The sequence below is a fragment of the Mytilus trossulus genome, chromosome 2 (assembly GCF_036588685.1).
Source record: "Mytilus trossulus isolate FHL-02 chromosome 2, PNRI_Mtr1.1.1.hap1, whole genome shotgun sequence".
Classification (NCBI taxonomy): domain Eukaryota; kingdom Metazoa; phylum Mollusca; class Bivalvia; order Mytilida; family Mytilidae; genus Mytilus; species Mytilus trossulus.
Window position 1 is genome coordinate 60,684,378 of NC_086374.1, and position 20,917 is coordinate 60,705,294.

Sequence of the window (20,917 nt, forward strand, 5' to 3'; positions counted from 1 at the left end):
AAGCCTGTAATTTCATCAAAAATAAGTGGAGCGGATCGAAACCTAGTCTTGACTTGTAACTCATCATGGTTAACTCACATACCAGAAATCAGCCAAATATCTGAAGGCGTTTAGAAAAAAAGTCCTTATAACTGTGTTTAATAACAATTTCTTCAAGTCCAAAGCCCGTAATTTCGGCAAAAATTAGCAATATGAAACTTAAACTTGATCTGTAAATATATGAAGGCGTTTAAAAAAAACCTCCATATATTGCTTTGTTGCGGAATGACGGAATTACGGAATATCAGAAATTTGGAATTTCCGACAAGGGTAAAACGATATGGCACTGACAACTTTGTTGCGTGGCCATAAAAATATACTTAGGACATAAGCAATAAGTTAAAAACATTACCAAAAGAATAAAGAACTGCGCCAAGAGCACATAATAAGCTGTTACTTTTTCATTGAATAAAGTTCCATTTCCTACTCCTGAATGTTATATGTGAAATTTATAACCTACTAAAAGGAGTATTTTTATAGATATAAACCAGTCACCAAAGTTTCATGAAAACTGCTGAAAGTTGAAAGTTATTGCCTGTAGAAAATTATGGCTACAAAAAATAGAATGTTTCCATAAAAATGTAACAGGCTATTATTTGAACTTGGGATTATTTTTAATTATGGAATTTGCTTGATTTCTTGTTATTGAAATTTTTAATAAGTTACATGTTTATTCTGTAATGAAATGTTCTGTGCTGCGCTTTCTATTACAAAGAAAATATTATATTTTCAATAGAATGTACTGTGCCGCGCACAGCACTAACTAACCAAAATACATTGTATGGAGAGTGTTATTAACTGCTCAAATGATCATAATACCAAATTAACATGGAATTCAAAAAAAATTTAAACACAAGAAATTATGCAAATTCCATAATTAAAAATAATTCCAAGTTCAAATAATAGCCTGTTATGTGTGAAATGCCATGGTTTCACATTTTCTAATTCTTCATTTGGTATACATATATTCCATGGAAATCCAATTATTACATATTTTTCGCAGACATGAACTATTTTAAAATTTATTTATTGGCTTTTTATAAATTATATAAAAACATGGATATATGAATTTCTTATAAACCAAAGAAGTTTACAATGTTCTTTTTAACAGGCTGTGAAAAGTAAACTATGTCATTAACTGTTACTAATTTCTGCAAAATGTGCATATCATATTATCTATATTGTGTAGGTAAAGAATATCTTATAAACCATGGGAAAAACTTGTATCAGGTCACGGTTTTCCACATGCTAACACAATATATCAATTATATGCTATCAGTAGACATATAATATGTGTCAATTATACTGTTATCAACTTAAGAAATTCCAAAAGAATTAAACTGAACAATTAATATAAACAATTCAGATATTGTTATGTAACACCAAAAACATATTTTCAATAAATCTTGGGGTTCTACATTTATCAATGGGAATTCCCTTTAATGACAGCCCCATGCACTCCCACACACAGTTCAAGATCGACCAATCAGAATCTAGTAGTATCTTATCTGTAGTAATACATAGTATAAATTGACAGGTTAAAAAAGTGTATTTCTGTTCTCATTAATATATATTTGTATCTAAATTTTAAAATTTAATTCTAAGTGGACATTCAATGCATGCTGGAATTGAAGGTAAGTATTTAATAATTTACTTTTCTGAGTTTTGTGATCGACAAAGATTTATTGAAAGGTAAAATGAAATGCATGACTACATTATTCATATTAAACCTATTAAACCGTTAAGTTTAAATGAATGACAGCTGATTTTAAGTAAACAAACATATCTAGGTTAATATTTATGTACTGTTACTTCACACACAAAGGAAATTCACTGTTACGATTGCAACACAAATGGAGATATATAATTAGCATAGCTATATTTTGACACAAGGTCAATCATAAATACATTGGAAATATAGTATATATATATGAACTCTGATATTTACAATTTATTATAATTTTAATGTAAACTGTTGCCATGATCTTTCTTTGACAAAGAAAATTGATTTCATTTCCATTTAAAATCTATCTTTCATTTTCTTATACAATGTGTCAGATGCACATGCATGTGCATGCTCGATCAAGTCTATAACCATCAGACATGTAATGTTAGAGTTAAAATCCTAGATTTTCATCAACCAGATTATAAAGTTTTATTTATTTATTGGATCAGGAGAGAAGATTATCATTTGATGGCTATTTTTCATCTAAGCTTTAAAATTTTTAATTTTCATTAAATTATGACCTGACATGAATAAAATGTAAAAGTTCAGTCTGACTGGAAATATTTTATATCTTTTACCCATGGTGTCCCAATAAAAACAAGTATAAGAGGTTCTTGACCCCACTTATCACTATACAGTGAAAAGGTGATTTTTTCTTGTACAATTCAAATCAATTTTGATCTTCATATTTACTTATAAAGAAAGTGTGGCAATATTATAAACATATTTCATTATAAAACTTTTTGTTAATATATCATTCAATAAGATACCAAAAGAGGAAAAACAATTATAATAAATAATAATGAATTTCAAGATTATAATATAGCCACTGTTCAGTATTATATTTGTATATATATGTAAATTCTACAAGCTGTATTGATTCTGAATAAAAGACTATTATTAGTAGTATATAAGTTCTTCTAATGGTTATTCAGTTGACAACATGACAAAAATTATGAAAATCTTATTAACTTTAAAAAAATCTTTTAATTCAATTAACTGAACAACTGACATACTGTTTTCCAAGTAATATATATAAGTTATTGGTATACTTAAAATATAAGTTCAAGTTTAAGGTGTCAAATTACATATAAATTCTGACATATAAATACACTGTCTGCAGTTGTTTCATCTTAAGTTAACAATCAATAACTCCATTACTTGTTTAGACCAGGAAGCTGCCTGTATCCAAAGAGGCAATAAAAGGGGAATCATGTTAATTAATTTAAAAGCCATATCTGAGGCAGGCTGTTAGTTTTTGTAGGGTAAGGTATTTTTTTTCGACACAAATTTATGAAAAAAACTATGCCTTTAGACAATTTTCTGAAAGTTTTTTAATCTCATTGCTTGCATATAAAAATCTGTTTTGAAATTTTAATTCCAGCAAAAACTGAAGCAGACAACTCAAATATCTTAACAGAATTTTAAATATTTTACAGGATATCAGTTGAATTGTTGAAGTATTGATCCAAAAACATTCTACAATGGAAAATGGAATAGACAAGATAGAGGTACAAAAAAAAAAAAAAAATGTATTTAATAATTTGTGTATAAAGTCATATACAATTTTCATACCAGATCAATTGTCGGTCATTGGTTAAAAAAACCTAAAACAGAATTCAGATCTATTTTGCTAACCAAATCAACTGGTTTCATTAGCAATTAATAACACAGGGAGGAACCTTAGCCTCATTGTTGTAGTGTTAACAGACATTGTTCACAACTAAATAGTGTAATAAAATATTTGAAGTTGAAATATTTTTTTTTTTTAAAACACAGATCTGTACATTGACTTAAATTCCTGTCTTTCTGAGTTCCTGTACTCAAATTCAGGCAATAACTTTCCACTAAACCTCTCAATAGTACTTCAGCTGTTTCATTCAAATATATCTGCTAGTTGTTTATTTTTACTATTTATGCAGAAATTATTGTGATTATCTTATAAATGGGAAAATGCAACAGTATCAAGTTTGCAATATTAATATAAACTAACATTTTTACAATAAATCAATGATACTAAATAATATATGCATGCATCAATTTCTAAATTTACAGTTTATAGATATAAGAAGATGTGGTATGAGTGAAATGAGAAAACACTCCTTCTAGGTCACAATTTGAAAGAGTAAACCATATAGATCTACAGCCTTCAACACATAGCCTTGGCTCACAACAAACAGCAAGCTATAAATTGCTGCTAAAGTTAACTAGTGTAAACAAATGCAGCATTACAATGGAAATTGCAATTTCAGATGGTACATAACACTACAGGGAGATAACTCTTAAAAAATCAGCTGAAGGTTTAGTCACATTCTATTGTTAAGGAAATATCAAGCTTCTCAATCAGCAAAAGTAGTGTTTGTCAAACTGCTATATATTTTTAAAAAAAATCCGCTAATATGTCTGGTTTAAGTTTTTTGAAATTTTTATATTTTTATCAAAGGGTCAATATAAATCTTTTGTCAATATTGTATGAAAGATTAACGATTCAAATTTTTTAATCAAGAAGTATGGCATCACCTTAAATGTTTTTTCTAAACATTTACAGAATAAAGAAATCACTACTGCAGAAGAATGGAAGAATGCGACACAAGATATCGAGTCTGATAACCATGACCAAACCTATCCTGTACAACTCCTATACTGGAACACTCACATAGATAGCTCCCTAGATCCCTGTAAAAATGGATACCTAATGGTAACAGATAAAGGAAATGTCTGTAGTGATGGAAATAAAAATGACCCAAGAAGTAAGCTTCTCAACATAATTCATGACTGCTAAATTTCATACCTTTGATTTAAAATAAAAAATAACATAATTGCAAATTGAAAAATTCATAAAAAGGTTCCATGAAACTCTGTGTCTTCCCTGTGATTGCTGCTGTCAGTGTATAAGTGTTATGTTGACTTTAAAAATGAGTCTGTTTTCTTATGATTTCAAGAGTCATAATGGCTGTTTTCTTATAAGATGTTATTTCTTGGACTTAGATATTAAATTCTGTCCAAGTTTCATAACCATCCATAAAGGTTTACAAATTTATCATGTAAAAAAAAGTCCATCTGACAATCAGAAAAATACTGTAAATGAAATACCTATGTTAGTCTTTTGCAACATAAATTTTACAGCTCGACAAAAATACTTGCCATAAAAAATTTGATGACAAAATTGTCCATCACTGTCAGTTATATAATGCTTTATGATATTCTGAATAAATGACTTTTTTCACAAATCTTGAGGTAGATATTCTGCAAATGAACTCTCATCCTTGGTTTCCATTTTCATGTCTTTATTAGGACAAGAAGAAAAAATTTAGCTGACAAAAAATAGTTTTTGACTGTGAAGAAATACTTTAATATACAACTACTCTATTCCCCTATTTATATATAGGAAAATATATTTGACATCTAAGTAGATAATTGGAATTTTACTTTATATCTTTAATACATAATTGCAAAACTATCATTTTTAACTTTAAAGTGTAATTATTTTCAAAAGAGAAAATAAAAGTAAGGTGCGAAATAATTGCCAATACAACAACTATGCATCAAGATCCAAAAAACACATATAAGTCACTTTATAACTTCAACAATGGGCATGAGCAAAACCCCATACTGTAAAGAAAGCCGTATAGAGGTGTTAGATAATATAATAAAAAACAATTCAAAAGCTATGCAGGATGTGTCTATGGACCACATATGCCCCTGCCTGTTTCATAACATTTGGTTGAGGCAAACTTAAAGTAGAGAACGGAAACAACAGATTTAGCCATTTTCCCATTTATAAAGGGCATATTTAAACTCATATCTTAAAATAATCTTGTACCAAAAATATCCTAATAAACACAAGAGTGCACACACTGAAATGTCTCGCCTTCTTAACTAATCATTGATATTATATACATGTGTAAAAAAGAAGATGCTGATAGACTTAAATTATAAAGCTTTAATACAACTATCACATAAACTTATCATGACCCAGGTCAAGGTCATATAAACCAAACAAGAAATACATTTACATCTTACAATCATTCAATATTGCACGGGCTGAAATGTCTTGCCTTCTTTACTAATTATTGATATTATGTTGATAGTCCTAAATATAAAGCTTTATTACAACTGTCAGATAAACTAAACAGTAACCAAGAAAACTGAACATTGACCAATGAAGCATGAAAATATTGTCAAGGTCAAATGAACCATGCAAGACAGACATGTACAGCTAACAATTTTTCCATACAACAAATATAGTTTACCTATTGCTTGTAGTTTAAGAAAAATAGACCAAACACAAAAACTTAACACTGAGCAATGAAACATGAAAATGAGGTCAAGGTCAAATAAAATCTGTGACTGACATAGTTCATAAAAATTTCCCATACACCGAATATAGATGACCCATTGCATATAGATTAATAAAAAAAGGTCAGATGAAACCTGCCAGCTAGACATGTACACCTTATAATCATTCCATACACCAAATATAGTAGACCTATTGCATACATTATAAGAAAAACAGACCAAAACACAAAAAACTTAACTATAACCACTGAACCATGAAAATGAGGTCAAGGTCAGATGACACCTGCCAGTGAACAAGTGTTTTTTTGGAAAAAACCTGATAATTTCATAATAATACAAGGTACTGATAGAATAATTACAAGTATTTTTTTCCAGCTTTATTTGATATAGTCCATGATGTCCTAACTGATCGCTACCGTTTAATATGTAAAGGGGGAGACTGTAAAGGTTATATACTGTACATGATAGATCATGATCTCAAAGCAAAGGTGAGTATTTACAACAGAAAGAACACAATAAGTTGCATGTGATTTCATACAATACATGTATTACTTGCAATCTAGGGAGAAAATTTAGATTGTTCTGCAATAATTTAATTTTGGATGTAACGCATCATTTGATTGGCAGAAGTTGTTATGTTTATCAGCTCATAGACATAATTTTGTTATGTAACTGTGACCTCATCAACATTTTTCCTGGTTTACTCCAGTTTAAAATAGAATATAGAATTAAATTATAAGAAATGACTGTAATATTTTAGTGTCTATTCAAAATAACATGAACAAGAATGTGTTCATAGTACACAGATGCCCCAATCGCACTATCATTTTCTGTGTTCAGAGGACAGTGGAATTGAGGTCAAAACTCTAATTTGGCATTAAAATTAGAAAGATCATATCATAAGGAACATGTATTTGGACTTTGACTTCATCAATCAAATACTACCTCGACCAAAAACTTTAACCTGAAGCCATACAGAAGGACTCACAGACCAGAAAATATAATGCCCATAAAAGGGCATAAAAAAATGTGGTGCACACTGTCAAATAACCCACTATGCAGGTTATACAGTATGCACCATATTTTTTATGTTATTTCTTCATAGACAGAGAAAATGTTACAGTCATTCCTTAATTAAACAATAAATATCCTACCTTAATTTTTTTAAGATTAATTTTACATCTTCTTTTTTTTTTTAAATTCAAGCTTCAGATGCTGTTACTAGACTGATTATCAGAATGTCTTCAGACATGATAGGGGTACTCTGGATTCAAATGTATATAAAATAGTATATCAACAATTCCTTAAACAAGAGAGATTTATGGTTAAGTTCTTGCAAGGAAATAGACCAACACATAATTATTTTTTTGTTTCTGGTCATATTTTACTCAATATTTTCAGACATATTTGAATAATTAAATTTTGGATGCAAGGTGTCTTCTGATTGGCTGACGCTATTTTGTTATCAGCCCATAGACATTATTTAGTCATGAGACCGTGACGTCATCAACGTTTTTTCATGGTTTTCTACGGTTTTAAATGGAATTTAGATTTAAATTATAAGAAATGACTGTAATATTTTTTCTGTCTATTCAAAAGAACATAAAAAAAGTGGTGCACACTGTTAAATAACCTGCTACACGCGTTATTCAGTGTGCACCAATTTTTTTATGTTATTTCTTCATAGACAGAAAAAATATAACAGTCATTCCTTAAATAAAGCTTACTAGAACACACCCGCGAAATCGTGGGCATTCAGAGCGTATTTGAAAGGATGTAAAGTGTTGTAGAAAGAATTTTGTAAAAGATTTAATGACTTGAGAATTTCAGGAAAAGTATCAAAAGTCATAGGTACTTCGGGACAGGAAAATGTTTTTTTTAACCCTCCTCCTTTATTTCCAAAATTCCCATTTTTTGTTTTCTATTAATTTCATTATGAACATACATTTAGTGTACATGTATTATGAACATTCCAGTCAGGAGCCTGTAATTCAGTGGTTCAGTGATATTTGTTTTTCATTCATTTTTTGTACATAAATAAGGCTGTTAGTTTTCTCATTTGAATTGTTTTACATTGTCATTTCGGGGCCTTTTATATCAGACTATGCAGTATCGTCTTTTGCTTATTGTTGAAGGCCGTAATGTGACCTTTAAATGTTAATTTCTGTGTCATTTTGGTTTAAATAAGGCTGTTAGTTTTCTCATTTGAATTGTTTTACATTATCATTTCGGGGCCTTTTATATCTATATATTTTATATATGTTTAAAAACATGAAATCCCGAGGTTCTGAATTTATTATACAAATTAAATATCTAAAAGATGATTGTGGCCAAGTTTGGATCATAATGACATCTGAAAATTTCACGGCAGATAGATCTTGACCTGATAAACAATTTAACCCCTTGTCAGATTGCTCTAAATGCTTTGGTTTTTGAGTTATAAGCCAAAAACTGCATTTTACCCCTATGTTCTATTTTTAGCCATGGCAGCCATCTTGGTTGGTTTAACGGGCTACGCCACATATTTTTTAAACTAGATACCCCAATGATGGTTATTTTCCAGAAGGGGGGGGGGGGGGGGGGGGGGGTCGGGGCAGAGGCTGATTTAGGCCCCCCCCTTTCTGGAAAATAATTTGTTACTTATATAGGGAATCACTGAAGCATGACCGGAGCGGGCCCCTCTAAGGCAGTCAACGGGCCACTGCGTATGAACATTTCTGGATACGCCACTGCGGAGGGGCCCTGATCCCAATATCCCGGGCTTAAATCATGAAATCCCGAGGTTCTGAATTTATTATACAAATTAAATATCTAAAAGATGATTGTGGCCAAGTTTGGATTAATTTGGCCCAGCAGTTTCAGAGGTTTTTGTACAAAAGATAACTAAAATTTACGAAAAATGGTTAAAAATTGACTTTAAAGGGCAATAACTCCTAAAGGGGTCAACTGACCATTTTGGTCATGTTGACTTATTTGTAAATCTTACTTTGCTGAAAATTATTGCTGTTTACAGTTTATCTCTATCTATAATAATATTCAAGATAATAACCAAAAACAGCAAATTTTCCCTAAAATTACCAATTCAGGGGCAGCAACCCAACAACGGGTTGTCTGATTCATCTGAAAATTTCAGGGCAGATAGATCTTGACCTGATAAACAATTTAACCCATGTCAGATTGCTCTAAATGCTTTGGTTTTTGAGTTATAAGCCAAAAACTGCATTTTACCCCTATGTTCTATTTTTAGCCATGGCAGCCATCTTGGTTGGTTTAACGGGTCACGCCACACATTTTTTAAACTAGATACCCCAATGATGATTGTGGCCAAGTTTTATTTAATTTGGCCCAGTAGTTTCAGAGGAGAAGATTTTTGTAAAAGTTAACAACGACGACGGACGACGACCGACGACGGACGCCAAGTGATGAGAAAAGCTAAAAAAGGGGGGGGGAGGGGGGGGGGGGGGGGGGGGGGGGGGTCGGGGCAGAGGCTGATTTAGGCCCCCCCCCTTTCTGGAAAATAATTGGTTACTTATATAGGGAATCACTGAAGCATGACCGGAGCGGGCCCCTCTAAGGCAGTCAACGGGCCCCTGCGTATGAACATTTCTGGATACGCCACTGCGGAGGGCCCTAATCCCAATATCCAGGGCTTAAAAACATGAAATCCCGAGGTTCTGAATTTATTATACAAATTAAATATCCCGACACCCCGAAATTCGAAAAAAGAAATCCAGGATCCCAAAATGGTCAATCCTGAAATTTCGATCTTAAAAACACCCGTTGCAGACGTCCCGAAAGTGTATTTTCTTTTGACAATCAATTCTCAGTTTAATAATTGTTGATCCACAGCGGTCATTGATATATATAATTCAGACCCTCTCTATTAAATAAACCCTGTGACTGCCGTGGATAGTAAACTTGAAAATGATATCAGACAGAAAATACACTTTATTCGCAGTATATGCATTTGTTTCAAAGTAAAAAGAAACTAGAGGATTTTAAGAGCCTGTGTCGCTCACCTGTTACTGTATTTACTGATGTCGGTCATCTTGGTTGGTAGATGTGGTCATTAGACACTTTTTTTTAAATAGATACCCTAGTAATGATTGTGGCCAAGTTTGGTTAAATTTGGCCCATAGTTTTAGAAAAGAAGATTTTTGTACAAGTTACAAAAATGACGAAAAGTTGTTCAATATTGACTATAAAGGGCAATAACTCCTTAAGGGGTCCTCTAACCATTTTAATCATGTTGACTTATTTGTAGATCTTACTTTGCTGAACATTATTGCTGTTTACAGATTATCTCTATCTATAATTGTATTCAAGATAATAACCAAAAACTGCAAAATTTCCTTAAAATTACCAATTTTAGGGCAGCAACCCAACAACGAATTGTCAGATTCATCTGAAAATTTAAAAGAGGATAGATCTTATTCTGATGGACATTTAAATCTTGAAAAATTTGCACTAAATGTCTTAGTTTCAAAGATATAAATCAAAAACTGCATTTTACTCCTATGTTCTAATATTAGACATGTCAGCCATTTTGTTTGGTAGGCGGGGTCATCAGAAACATTTTTTAAACTGTATGCCACAATGATAAATGTGGCCAAGTTTGGTTATATTTGGCCATGCAGATTCAGAGAAGATTTTTGTACAAGTTACAAAAAATGATGAAAAGTTGTCAAAAATTTACTATAAAGGGCAATAACTCCTTAAGGGGTTGACTGACAATTTTGGTCATAATAACTTATTTGTAGGTCTTACTTTGCTGAACATTATTGCTGTTTATAGTTTATCTCTATCTATAAAAGTATTCAAGATAATAACCCAAAACTGTAAAATTTCCTTAAAATAACCAATTCAGGGGCAGCAACCCAACAACAGGTTGTCCGATTCATCTGAAAATTTCAGGACAGATAGATCTTGATCTGATCAACAATTTTACACCTTGTCAGATTTGCTCTCAATGTTTTGGTTTCAAAGATATAAGCCAAAATTAAGAAATAATTCTATCCTGCCATGCTCTATGCTCATTTTAACATGGGGACGCATTATATTTGTTAATATCTTAATACCAAGCGTTAGCGAGGTATTAAATGTTTACAAATATAATGCCTACCCATGTTAAAATGAGCATAGAGCATGGCAGGATAGAATTATTTCGATTCTAATAGGAATATTTGAACTCTTTCACTTCAAAGCGGACCTATAGTAGACGCTCGGAATGTCACCATTTTGATTTCATGAGCCAAAAACGTTATAGGAAATAAGCAGTTTATCAATAAAAAAAGAACAGAAGCATTTAAACTTACTTTTAGAATGTTTTTATTTAATTTCCTAGCGAGCAACACCAACAAAAATGTCCATTAATGATCTCTGGCGTTGTTCAAAATTCATCTGACGTTGCAATTTCAATTGTGACGTCAATCACGTGCAGCCCATGTTCTATTTGAATTAGAACACGGCTGTGTTTACAAAGCGTAATAAGCACGTCATATTAGAATATACATTTTACACCTGTGTTCTATTTTTAGCCATGGCGGCCATCTTGGTTGGATGACCAAGTCACCGGACACATTTTTTAAACTAAATACCCCAAGGATGATTGTGGCCAAGTTTGGTTAAATTTGGCCCAGTAGTTGCAGAGCAGAAGATTTTTGTAAAAGTTTACGGACGACAGACGCAGGACAACAGATGACGGACTCCAAGTGATGAGAAAAGCTCACTTGACCTTTCAGGTCAGGTGAGCTAATAAAGCAAACCGGAGGTCTAATCTGACATAAATTTCGTCCAATGACGGATATAAGACAGAAAATACACTGTATTCGTAGTATTAATGTATGTTCAAAGTATAAAGAAAAACGCAAACTGGAAGTAAAATCTGACTTAAAATTTCGCCCAATGACGGAAATATATCCGAACATCTTTTTTCTCGGTTTTCACCCAAAATAACTCAATCTGAATAATCATATGAATGGATGACAAATGCGATTATGCACTGTACCCATAGGACACAAATGCATGATGATTAATTTATTGGGGAAAGAAGAGAAGCTACACCCAAAATGAGGTCTTCTCGTTTAATAGTATAGATAAGCTCTGAATTTGGATTGTGATTGAATATTTAACACAGCATAGGTTTCTGACACAGAATGAATGTGGTCTAATAAACTTCAATTTTTTTTTTGCTTTTGAGCAATACACTATGCTGTTGAATATTAATCCCCTCAAAAAAAAAAATTTAAAAAATTTCTATTTAGTTTCTGAAATCCAAAATGAGATAAATTGTGCCCCCCATTGTAGTATGAAAACGTGTGGTATAATTTCAGAGAGATTTATACACTTAAACACAAGTTATTGACTGGAAACTACAAAAAATGCTTATTTGGACCCTTAATTCCTAAAACTGTGAGACCATAACCCCTGAAATCAATCCCAACCTTCCTTTTGTGGTGAAAAACATTGTGTTAAAATTCTATTGATTTCTATTAACTTATACTAAAGTTATTATCTGGAAACCATTTGTCTTGGACGATGCTGACGACGATGATGAATTGATACCAATATACGACAAAAACATTTTAAAATTTTGCTGTCGTTAAAAGTATGTTTGAGTAACTTAATTTTAGGATATTTGAGCAAATAAAAAAACAAGTATAGGACATTTGAGTGAAAAAATTATTAAGAATGATAAAGCAGCACCTCTTACGTCCCCATGATATATCATATTACATAAAGACAACAGTAGCATACCGCTGTTCAAAACTCGTAAATCTATGGACAAAAAACAAAATTTGGGTAACAAACTTAAACTGAGGGAAACACATTAAATATAAGAGGAGAACAACGACACAACATTAAAATGTAACACACACAGAAACGGACTAAGCATTAGACAAAATTCGATGAGAATAACAAATATTACCCCTGATCACCCAGTGATTTTGCTTGCCTTAAATTAGTGGAGAATAAAGGTTTTTTCCCCTGGAGAAGAATCCCAATTTGAAAAAAAAATGGCTTAAATTATTCCCAAAAAGATTTTTTTTTCCCCCAAACAGTGCTGTCTCAGTAGAAATTGTGCATGAATACAAACTGAAAAACACTCATTGAAACATTTTTCATGCCTAATATGACTATATTTGCAGATTTGAGGGTCTATTTATTTATCATCACTGACAAAATGAGGTCTTATTTGAAAGTAGGGTTTGACTCTTGAAAATGGCTCTGTAAATTAAAGTTTCAGTCAAATTCATGGTTAATTAGAAATTTCCCAATTTGATAAAAAATGACACATATTTTCCCAATAAAAAAGGGTAGAGGTAGTTTTGAAAAAAAAGCCAAAAATATCACTATCACCAGGAGAGGTTGAATGTAAATTTTCATGTAATATTTCTTCTATTGCAGAAATGGAAAATAAAAGATTCTGGGAAAGATACATCTGTATTTTTCAGTTTCCATTCAAAACATAACAATGAAAAACCACCATGGAAGATTAGTTCATACAGTGGTGTACCACTTCAGTTCAACTCTAATGGTAATTTCCTCATTGAAAAGCCAGGGAATGACACAACAGATTATACTGATCCATATTATTTCATTCCATTTACTGCCCATACAATGCATATTTCTGCTGTCTGATTCAAAAAATCAAGTCAAATATGTTGTTTTCGGTATTTGAAAGTAAAATTTTAAGTAGGTAAAAATTTGTTTGGCTTTTCATTTCGCTGGTATCATCTATCCATTAAATCAACAAAATTAAAACGCGAATGAAATTTTTTGTTAGATGGGCCCTAAAATTAATTAATTGCTTTACATAAAAGAAAATAAAGGAGTAGGTCCGATAGGGGCCGATTTTGGCCTCAAATTTCAGGTTCATCTAACAAAAGATTTTAGACACTTTTTAAACACTTAAGTTTCTATTACAATTGATTTGATTAATTTTTGTGAAGGATTTAAACTGATTTAGTCATTAAAAATGCTCTGATTCGAGCTTAAATATGATAAATCTATGACAAATCTATCAAAAAATTATGACAAAAAACGTCACTTTACAGATGGTTTTTGTCCAAAATGAAAGTGGCTGCATCCGTGTTCATCCTCAACCTTTATATATGTTATGTATTATAATAAAATACAACTGACATTTCAATATTATGAATGAACACGCATGTGGCCACTTTCATTTAAGATGAAAACCGTCTAAATTTGAGAAAAATGCTAAATTATGAAGATTTCAGTAATTTAGCACGACTTAATGATGCTAGTACCCATATATGTGCATTGTACTGTCACATACAGCCCATATTTATGTAGCAGAAGCATTCTTCTTTCCAATTAAAAGCTAAAAGATTACATTTTCACAATTTCGTAAAACTGCTATATGTTGGGGCCAAAAGGGGTCTTACTGAACCTACTCCTTTTGTAAACAGTTTATGATTAATTTTTTTTAAAAGAAAAAATAAATCTTTTACATGACGGTCTTTGTTTAACTTCAAACTCTTTAATCTTTTAATGTAAATTATTCATATCCAACTTCATATTTGTTTTCAATTTGTAACACTTCAAGCAAAAATAACTATCAATTTCAAATCAGATGATGAAAACCATAAATTGTTTATGGCCCTTTTCTATATATAATAATCATATTTTTAACAACATAAAACATTATCAAAATGGTCATTTTTGAAAGAAATACATGTATATGATATCCCTGAGACCAAATGATAACTTAATCATTACCTTAAAACTCATTTTATTCCAAACACATAAATGTTAAAATCTATACATTATTTATTTGTTATTTATTTGTTATTTTTTTATAATTTTTTTTTTGGGGGGGGGGGGGGTTGATGCAACATTGACCTTTAATCATACTAACATCATGATATTTTCACATTTAAAGTGCTTAATTGAATTTTACATTTGAGATTAGGATACTTTCACATATTTTTGTTTAATGTGGTGTTTTATCAAAGGATGATGTTTCATCAAATCATTATTGACTTGCTGACCTGTTAAAGTTGTAAATAGCCTGATTAAATAATCTGTGATATTGTTTTACTGTTACTAGTCATCATTTTAGAAATGTTACATTATAACTACATGTATTAACATATGTCCTACAATCACTGGAAAGCCATTGTCCATAATTTATCATTTTGAACAACAAACTGTTGTAACTTTAATATAGGTAGAAAACTACTGTCCAAAGCAAGTAGTGTATACATTATAGATTTTAAACTAATAGTTTTCAATGTTGTGATATTGATATTTTTATGCATATATAAAATTTAAAATATAATGTTACAAATATACATGTCTGATAAAAAAAATAATATGACTTTTTATATCTATCGTAGTCAAGAGCAGTGTCTTCAAAAAATTGAGCCATGTGAACATTTTTTTTTAACACTTATCAATTCTCTTTAGATTTGAATAATAAATCAAGATAACAACCAGATGAACGAAACATAGAGATTTATTTTGATCACACCACATTGTTGAAGGCCATATGGTGACCTTTAGTTGTTAATTTCTGTGTCATTTGGTCCTTGTGGAGAGTTGTCTCATTAGAAATCATACCACATCTTCCTTTTTTATACATGATAATAATTCACTTGTACTTTGATAAAGGTTCTGTTACCTGGCAGTACATTCATAAAAGTATGGAATGTCAGCAGACATCATTTTGTTTTATATTCTTCATCAATTAAGGTTGTACCGAACGCTACAGGGAGATAACTCTGTAAAATCAGCTAAAAGTTTTAATCACGTTGTATTGTCAAGTAAAATTAAGCTTCTCAATGATCAAAATTGGTATTTGTCAAACTGCTATAAATACCAAGCAACATTTTCCGATTATGTGTCTGGTTCATTTTTTTTGAAATTTTGACATTTTTGTCAACAGGTCAAAGTGAATATTTGTCCAAATTTTATGAAAATTAAACGAGCTGAATTAATTTTAGTCAAGGTGTTAGGTACCACCTTAACTTCCATAACACATTGACAGTTTACCTTGTTTGCAGATCAAAATTATTTTATACTTAAAAGAATGTTAATTTATAAATGAGTGGATTAAAAAGGATATGCAATAATGGACTATCATAATGACAAATTCAATGTGTGACAATTCAAAACCAAAAATAATTATATTTAATGTACTTATGCACCAAAAATTGTGTAAAACATGTACAGAGTTGTGAAATAAATATTTATGAATCATAGATAATGTTTTCTGTTTGTGATAATTATTATGGCAATTATGGTGGCAACCCCCCTTTTGACCCTTATTTCAAATTCTTTCAACACAATTCTTTTGCAAAACACCTACATGACTTTAGTGTTAACATATTTCATGTACTATTGCATGTTAAAAAATGTTTAATTGAAGTTCAATAATTTTTTACACATTGCAAAAATATTTTTTTTGCATAAAATTGGAAAAGGAAATGGGGAATGTGTCAAAGCGACAACAACCCGACCAACAATGGGTCTTCAATGTAGCGAGAAACTCCCCCATCCTTCAGCTGGCCCTTTAAAAAATATGTATACTAGTTCAGTGATAATGGACGTCATACTAAACCCTGAATTTTACACAAGAAACTAAAATAATAAAATTGAAAATCATACAAGACTAACAAAGGCCAGAGGCTCCTGACTTGGGACAGGCACAAAATTGCGGCAGGGTCAAACATGTTTATTAGATCTCAACCCTCCCCTATACCTCTAGCAAATGTAGAAAAGTAAAGGCATAACTACGCACATTAAAATTCAGTTCAAGAGGAGTCCGAGTTTGATGTCAAAAGTTGTAACAAAAGAAAATAAACAAAATGACAATAATACATAAATAACAACAGACTACTAGCAGATATAACTGATATGCCAGCTCCAGACTTCAATTAAACTGATTGCAGGATTATTATGTCATGTAAAAATTAGAAGATATGGTATGATTGCCAATGAGACAACTTTCAACAAGTGAACGCCAACTACTGAATTACAGGCTCCTGTACTGGGAAAGACTCAATCAGAATATAGCATAGTGAAACATTTTTGCTGGTGCCACACCCTCCCTCTAACCCGAGACATTAGATCATGACATGAAGATGGAAAATGCCTGTATTTTGAATTCCTGATCAAGAAATTAACCTCTAAAATATCGATTTCAGCAATTGGAGATGAATAATTAACTTGGGACTGAGCCATAACATGACAGCTTTCACACATTACGTTTACCAAAGACAAAAATTATAACTTGTGACTGACAGTGAGAAAATGTTTGGTAACCTGTCATCATATTTCTGTCTTTGAAATACTTTCAAAATTGAAACCAAATGATCAGTCAAAACAGTGTAAATGAGCAATTTTCAAATGACATTTGTTAAAAAAAAAATAATCTTACCTTACAATGTCCATAGGTCCCTTTAAGTATATGGACAGCTCCAGTTGGTAAAGACTGGACCTTATTCCAGGCCAAAGGTACTTCTGTGGACCCAACATACTTCACACAAACTTCATAGCATTCCACTATGTCAGACAGTAACTGTTCAAAAATGAGATAAAAAATTGTTTACAACTATTTAATTTCCAGAAAATTCAAAGGCTCTTTCAATCAAAATAAAGGATGGTATACTGTTATCTTTAATTTTCTGAAAGATTGAAAACAGAAAGTAAAAATATTTTGTATTGAAATTTTTAAAAGAATTCTTTTCCTAAAACTGTGCCATTTTCCCACTTGAATTTACATTCATCGATGTAACTTTAAGCACATTTACCTATATCTTACATCGTTTGAATTCAAAGTGTTAAGTTGTAAAAGAGCTTGGGATTTATATTGCACTTTAATAATGTGAACAATGTATGAATGATTGGATAAAAACTTTCTAAACTAGAGGCTCTAAAGTGCCTGTGTCACTCACCTTGTACTATGTTCATATTCAACAAAGGACACTCTCCAATTATTTAAGGCAATCAGCCTTAGAAACAGTGAAACTTGGAAAACTATATCAACAAAATTTGCATATTTTTTTTTCTTTTTATCCACAAAGTTTCATAAAATTCTGATGTGTGGTTTCAGAGGAGTAGCAATAGCCAGAACAGTATTGACAGACCGACTAACGGATCATAAACATTATCTCCTAAGTATCTTTGTTGCATGAAGCAGAAAGAACTAAGCACTTAAAATCCTGTTTTCAGCAGATTGAATTTTAATGTATTGGTCCGAGACCACAATTGTCGTCCCTTGATTTTCGTTGTTCACGAATATAGTCCCTAGTGTTAACAGTGGGTTACTTGCCAATAATTTTTATACCCCTTCCAAATTTATTTCTCCATGTTTAGTGCCTCAAATTGTAAGTAGGGGGGTAAAATTACACTGCAAAAAAAAATGGGTCCAGAATTTTACAGGAAAGTAGTGATTTGGTCCAGCTGAAAAAGGTTAAAAATTAGCACTTCTGAAGCTGTCAAAAGATTTCAAGACACCCTAAACACAAAATTGTCCATATTTTGAGTTAGAGGCGATGAAGTTTTCTATAATTTTGATATAATTTGTCCCAAAACTTGTACAACACACTGTAAAAATTTCATTGAGAAAGCGCAGGTGGGATTTTTTAAATTTTCATTTATGTTCTAAAAGAAATGCACTACGAATTAATTGTGTTCTCGGACCTATTTATATTAGAAACATGTGAATAAAAATTGAAAAAATATTTTTTATAAGAAGAAAGCCAATTCAGTCTTTTTTTGAGGGTGAATTTCTGAGAGGATATACTTTATGTGCCAAATTTTGAAACTTTTACAGTAATAAATATTACACTGGCTAAAGTTTAGGTTTTAGTCTAAAAGCAAATAAAAAAGCTAAGATCAGCATGAAACAGGCACTCAAAAATTAAGCTTCCTGAATAATTCTCATACAAAAATAAATTCTTTAAGTATACTAACATTGAAAACATAACATTCAATCTTGTAATTATATGCCTTTGAATTTATAGAAGGCACTGTACCACTTTTCTTTTTAATGTTTATGTGTGTTTTATCAAAGAAATAAGACAAATTTATAACTTTAATTTTAATTAAATACACATATAGTTTCTGTGGAAAATCTGGACAACCTTCTGTACTGCTTACAAGGTTTAATTACATCAAGGTAGGCGCCTCATGGTAAATAATAAAATGCAAACAATTCAACATTTCATTGAAAAATATCAAATATTTACGCTTTTTTATTGCACTGCATATATGCATGTGCTAATGCTTTTCCAATAAGAAAACATTTAAAACCAAACTAACAATATAATAATAGTGAGAATTATGGATTTTTGTAATACACTTCTGTGCACATTGCAGACTGGTATGAATTTTGATTGAAACCAATCAATTGTAAGGCAAAACACTACAGATAGTGATAACAAAGCTAATTACATTTAAAAATTGATTGATCACTTCCCAGAATCCTATCTGTGGATGAAATATAGGTCATGAATTAAATTATGAAAGAGAAAGTAAATTCATCAAGGGATGTCTAAATACCATTGTGGAAGAAAATAAGGTAAACAAAAACAATGAACATGAAAATGAAACTAAAATTACTGGTAAAAGTAATTTTGGTTATATGACTTACTAGCAGTACCCCTAAACAATTTCTCAATTCACTGAATGTATGAACAAATATACAAAATATTGAGAATTTACCATGAATAATCATAAATGTCTAGATATGCTAAAGTAAAAAGAGAGAGGGCAAAGCCATGTGCTACAAGTAAAGAAATGTACCTACTTAATTCATTGCAACATTGAGAAAAATGTTAAACTAGATTGTACAGAAATAGAATTAAACCTATAAACTGTGCCCAAATCCTAACTTTCTCTCGTTCCACACTCTTTGTTCAACGCTTGCCCAATTGTACCACGATGTGGGCATCTATTGTGAGTATTGCATAAAAGGCATTTTTTCAAATTTCAAAAAAAAAAGTGAAAGATTTATTGTTTTTATTTCAATAGAACCCATAGTTATCATGATATTTTTGTAAATTAACTGTCAGACTTCTAAATTGTAAAAAAATAAACATTGAGACTCACCTCCAATAAACTGAGCACTTGTCCGCTTAATACAGAAATATCTTGGTTCTTGTTGATCTGTTTAATGTCATTCAAGATACAGTCAAAAGAGCAGCATGCCTGTAAACAAAAATGTTTTTCTCTTGAAAATGTGTAAACAGAATAAGATTTTATGCAAATAAATATTGTAACAACAATGTGTCCAAAGTACACGGATGCCCCACTCGAACACCGGCACTATCATTTTCCATGTTCAATGGACCGTAAAATTGGGTAACAAATCTAATTTGGCATTAAAATTAGAATGATTATACCATAGAGAACATGTGTACTAAGTTTCAAGTTGATTGGACTTCAACTTCATCAAAAACTACCTTGACCAGAAACTTTAACCTGAAACTCGCACTTTAATTTTCTATGTTCAGTGGACCGTGAAATTGGGGTCAAAAGTTTAATTTGGCTCTATAATTAGAAAGATCATATCATAAGGAACATGTGTACAAAGTTTCAAGTTGGTTGGACTTCAGCTTCATCAAAACTACCTTGACCAAAAACTTTAACCTGAAGCAAGACGAACGGACGCACAGACCATAAAAATATCAGTCATAAGTATCGATTATCAGGTTGTCTGCCATGATATGCAATATTTTATTAAAATCTGAGCAGAGTGATATAATTTAAACATATTTATTTATAGTGGATTGGGAAACAAGTTTTGCAACCTATATTAATCCCTTTCCACTTTGCAGATGCAAGTACTGCCTTGTAGCAGCATTAGCCTGCTCTTTTTTCAAA

At 31.2% G+C, this 20,917-nt stretch overlaps 2 protein-coding genes across 6 annotated transcripts in view; one reads left to right on the forward strand and one right to left on the reverse strand.

Annotated features, from left to right (window-relative positions):
• LOC134707695 (FIGNL1-interacting regulator of recombination and mitosis-like) overlaps positions 1–20,917 on the reverse strand; it is a 67,427-nt gene that overhangs the window by 40,315 nt on the left and 6,195 nt on the right. For all 3 annotated transcript variants that reach the window (XM_063567688.1, XM_063567686.1, XM_063567687.1), the window contains exons 5-6: positions 20,144–20,242; positions 17,469–17,609 (exon numbers count right to left, since the gene is read on the reverse strand). In XM_063567688.1, the coding sequence (XP_063423758.1) occupies positions 17,469–17,609; positions 20,144–20,242 (240 nt within the window). The remainder of the gene's footprint in view (positions 1–17,468; positions 17,610–20,143; positions 20,243–20,917) is intronic.
• LOC134707697 (uncharacterized) lies at positions 1,524–14,485 on the forward strand. 3 transcript variants are annotated; one of them, XM_063567689.1, is made up of 5 exons: positions 1,524–1,673; positions 3,205–3,276; positions 4,314–4,515; positions 6,440–6,552; positions 13,472–14,485. In XM_063567689.1, the coding sequence occupies exons 2-5, from the start codon at positions 3,250–3,252 to the stop codon at positions 13,703–13,705; spliced, it is 576 nt and encodes a 191-aa protein (XP_063423759.1). In that variant the 5' UTR covers positions 1,524–1,673; positions 3,205–3,249; the 3' UTR covers positions 13,706–14,485. The 3 variants fall into 3 exon arrangements, with proteins under 3 accessions (XP_063423759.1, XP_063423760.1, XP_063423761.1); XM_063567690.1 differs by having other exon boundaries at positions 1,629–1,673; positions 3,186–3,276; XM_063567691.1 differs by lacking the exon at positions 1,524–1,673 and adding an exon at positions 2,819–3,030.